Below are 3,423 nucleotides of genomic sequence, written 5' to 3' on the forward strand. Positions count from 1 at the left end.
CCGTTAAAACTCTTTAATCAGGGGAGAAACACCCATCAGAATCAAACCTCACGAGCCTATTACTTTATAAGAATTAAAACAAATTATTTCTTTTTCTTTTTAGGAATAAAGCCACAAAGGATGATGGGTTCTTTTGTTTTTTTTATTTGTTTGTTTGTCTGTTTTTAAAATAATAACAAAACACACCCAATTAGGACAAAGGATCAATCCAAAATATTCATCATTGTTGGCACCTTCCGTGACCTAAAAAACGCATCCAAAGCTATAGGGTCGTCGGTCATTATGCCATTGATAGGCCACTTAGAGGCTTCCTCGAACTCATCATCATCATTCAGCACCCAACCCACAATAAGTATACCTCGTCGCTGCAAATGCTTCCATAGAGTAGGTGCGTTTAGAAAATAAGAAATAAAGCGTGTAAAGCAAGAGCCAAGCGCATTTCGCTTGTGTGTCGTAAAAAGTGGAATCGAAAAGACATCAAATTTCAAAGGGATTAGAGGAAGCAGTCCGAGGAAATAGGCCGCATGAACAATGGCATAGTCCAAAGGTCCCGCAAAGATCCGAAACCGATTTCTTTTTGCCTGAAGATTCTCACTTTCTGAGGAATTGTCTGTCTCAAAGTAATCGTATACATTTCTCCGATTACGCCAATTACTAGTCCCGACCACAGTTTTCGCGCACCGGTCGTATGCTTCGATTAATTCCAGCACGCGTCTTGTAAAGTCCTCCCCTTCACATTTGATGTCTATGTGAAGCGGGATCTCTGGAAACGCGTCAAAAACCTCCGACAATAGGCAGAGGCGCGTTGTGTTATCCACAGGAACACAGTCACTGGCTCTATAATATCCGCCTCTTTGAGGAGTCCCAAAATGAATTGGAATTTCTCGCAGTGATTGAGGCAAAGTCGTGTTCGGATTCCCAGCTACCACAATATCGTCCACCTTCACATCTTCATGAAAGCTCCCACAAGTCCGTAAGAGAGCAGCATCATGAGAAACAACAATTTCGCCATCTCGTGATTGGTGAACGTCCAATTCCAACATATCAGCATTTCCCACAATTATTGCTCGTTTAAAAGTATATAGGGTATTCTCTGGGCCTATCAAACAACCACCCCTATGAGCAATTTTCGTTACAGGGTAAGGAAAACGCTTTTTAAGAACTTCCGTCTCCGAGTCTTGCCGAAGCGGAAACACACGAACCAGTATTACGGCTCCAGCAACGTAACCACCCAGGCATAACGCGGCAATGTTCCAATACGACACCATAACTACACCTCACTCCTAATAGCGGTATCCTTCCTTATTTTAAGCAATAATAATAATAATAATAAAGGCAAAAATAAAGGTTAACGGAGAACCAGCACCTCAAAAGCTGTAAGGACACCCCGCAAACAAAAAAACGAGGTGGGAACAAGTCTTCTAGATCAAGCAATGCATCGGCAAAAGCGCTGAAAGGGCAACACCTCTGCAGAATATACCCCAGCTTACGGCCCAAGAAAGAAAAGTGCTCCGCACAATGCCCAAAGAACAGAGGTATCTTCAAGTTCAACTTGTGTATGGCAGCAAATGAAATGAATGGTGCTTTGTTAGTACAGAAAGAAGCAACGTTGCAAGAAACAAGCACAACATACTTTACAACGACCAAGTTTTTTTTTACGGCCTTTTCGGGCAAAAATAAAGAAATCCCATTCCATTAACTAATTCTATCTAGCTCTCTCCCTCCTTGTTAAAATTTAAAAAAAAAACGGTGGAGCACGTGAGGAAGCATTACTTGTATAAGTATTTTTTATTTATTTATGACGCTTTCCCGCGGCTTTAGATTTGGAAGTGCATCCACATATCTGCTGGAACATAAATATATTTGTTTTTTTTCTTTTGTTTTTTTATTACTGCATTTGCTTTTGAAATATTACCCGATTCTACTAGTTGATCTATTCAAATTCCTATTCCATTTGCGCGGAACTGAGAATTAAACGAATACTGTGTAATACCATTTAGGCATATAGTAGATGGTAAATAATATTTTTTATTTGTCTTTTACTCTAAACTTGCGTGAGGGAATACATTCACTGTGGAAATCATTCGCTTTGTTATTGTTGTTGTAGTTCCTTTGCACCTCTTTACAGCCCAAATGTGCTTGCGTGTATATTTCATCTCCGCGTTTTTATTGCTATATTAGTAGTAGTAGCATTACCTTTCGTATGTACGAAGGCTTCTTTTTATACCAGTTTTTTTTTTGGAAAAAAAAAGACAAAGACGCCTCGACTACAGTGCTCCCGTGGTAAAACGCTTTACCGCAGGCGCGGGCGCTATCCACGCAGTCCAGATCGCAGACCGCATGTTAAATCGGCCCAAGAACACCCTTACACAAATAAACCGAAAGAGCACCATGTCCGATCCGACCCGCCTTTAGAGGCGCAGCCAAGAGATTTCCAAGAAATCGGAACCATTAAAACAAAACTTGGCACTCCCAAGGAGGGAATTAAATAACAACAATAGCAACCAAAAAAACGAAACACGCACGCCATGAGTTACGAATATACGAAAAAAACAACGCACCCCTGTGCCAAGCCAAAAAAAAAAGTTGGGCCCACACTTCACCAACCGCGCGACGCCTAGAACGGGAGCTCCCTTACGACGCCCCTCCTGCAAACATCACGCCACGCGCCCGGCTGCGCTAATAGGCGGGAAACGTGCGCTAACATCAACACTGGTGCTGGCCACTTCGGCGCGGCCGCCTTGGCTTGTGGCCCCGCGCCGTCCCCCATCGCGACCGCCCTGCCCCAGCACGCGTGGCCGCGCCGCGTTTCTGAAAGAACCGCGGTAATCACGCTTTAGATGCCGCGCAAAGAAGCAGAAGTTAAAACCGGGCTCTCTCCAGATTCGTTTCCTCGCCAGATGACCTGTTGGGGCACGCCGGCTGCAATCTGCGGCTCGTTCGGCACATGAAACCGCGAGCAAGAAGGCTTTCGAAGCCGAAGCAAAAGAAAGTAAACTATAAAAACGACGGCCCACCCGCATCCAACTGAAGAAGAAATCGCCCCATTTGTCGCCACGGACGGCAAACGGTTCAGGGCTTGGGAGGCTGAACCGGCCGCAAGCGAGCCGAGCCAATTGCATGCTGAACTGTCGAGCTCGGGTGCCTCCAACCCCTCCAGGCCAAACTTGGATCGCCCGGCCGCACAGGGGAACAAGTGCCCCGGCGTCCCCTCGCACCGAAAGTGGGGAGTATTGCATAGTTGCGGTGCAATGGGAATACGCGGCGGGAAGCGGTCTGGGTGAAGTTTTCGAGCATGCGCACGCGGGTCCGGCTGGGCGCCCACGCGTGTTTTGGGCAGCACGGGCACTCGAAGCGACCAGGATGGCCGCGAGAGAACTCAGTTCACCACAGGGGCCTTCAGGGCGTGTTGGCTGCAGCAGT

At 46.0% G+C, this 3,423-nt stretch overlaps 2 protein-coding genes across 2 annotated transcripts, besides 3 other annotated features; both read right to left on the reverse strand.

Moving 5' to 3' along the window:
- Positions 1 to 128: 128 nt before the first annotated feature.
- Positions 129 to 166: a microsatellite.
- A 37-nt stretch (positions 167 to 203) lies between these two features.
- Tco025E_09590 (glycerophosphoryl diester phosphodiesterase) lies at positions 204 to 1,268 on the reverse strand (the record flags this gene model as incomplete). Its single annotated transcript, XM_029376402.1, has 1 exon — positions 204 to 1,268. The coding sequence occupies one exon, from the start codon at positions 1,266 to 1,268 to the stop codon at positions 204 to 206; it is 1,065 nt and encodes a 354-aa protein (XP_029223482.1).
- Positions 1,269 to 1,313: 45 nt separating this feature from the next.
- Positions 1,314 to 1,333: a microsatellite.
- A 529-nt stretch (positions 1,334 to 1,862) lies between these two features.
- Positions 1,863 to 1,890: a microsatellite.
- A 767-nt stretch (positions 1,891 to 2,657) lies between these two features.
- Tco025E_09591 (uncharacterized protein) lies at positions 2,658 to 3,423 on the reverse strand (the record flags this gene model as incomplete). The annotated part of the gene is made up of 1 exon (XM_029376403.1): positions 2,658 to 3,423. A coding segment is annotated over one exon (766 nt), but the record flags the coding sequence as incomplete, so codon positions are not given.

The sequence above is a fragment of the Trypanosoma conorhini genome (genome assembly GCF_003719485.1).
Source record: "Trypanosoma conorhini strain 025E chromosome Unknown Tco_14.4_contig_01183, whole genome shotgun sequence".
NCBI lineage: Eukaryota > Euglenozoa > Kinetoplastea > Trypanosomatida > Trypanosomatidae > Trypanosoma > Trypanosoma conorhini.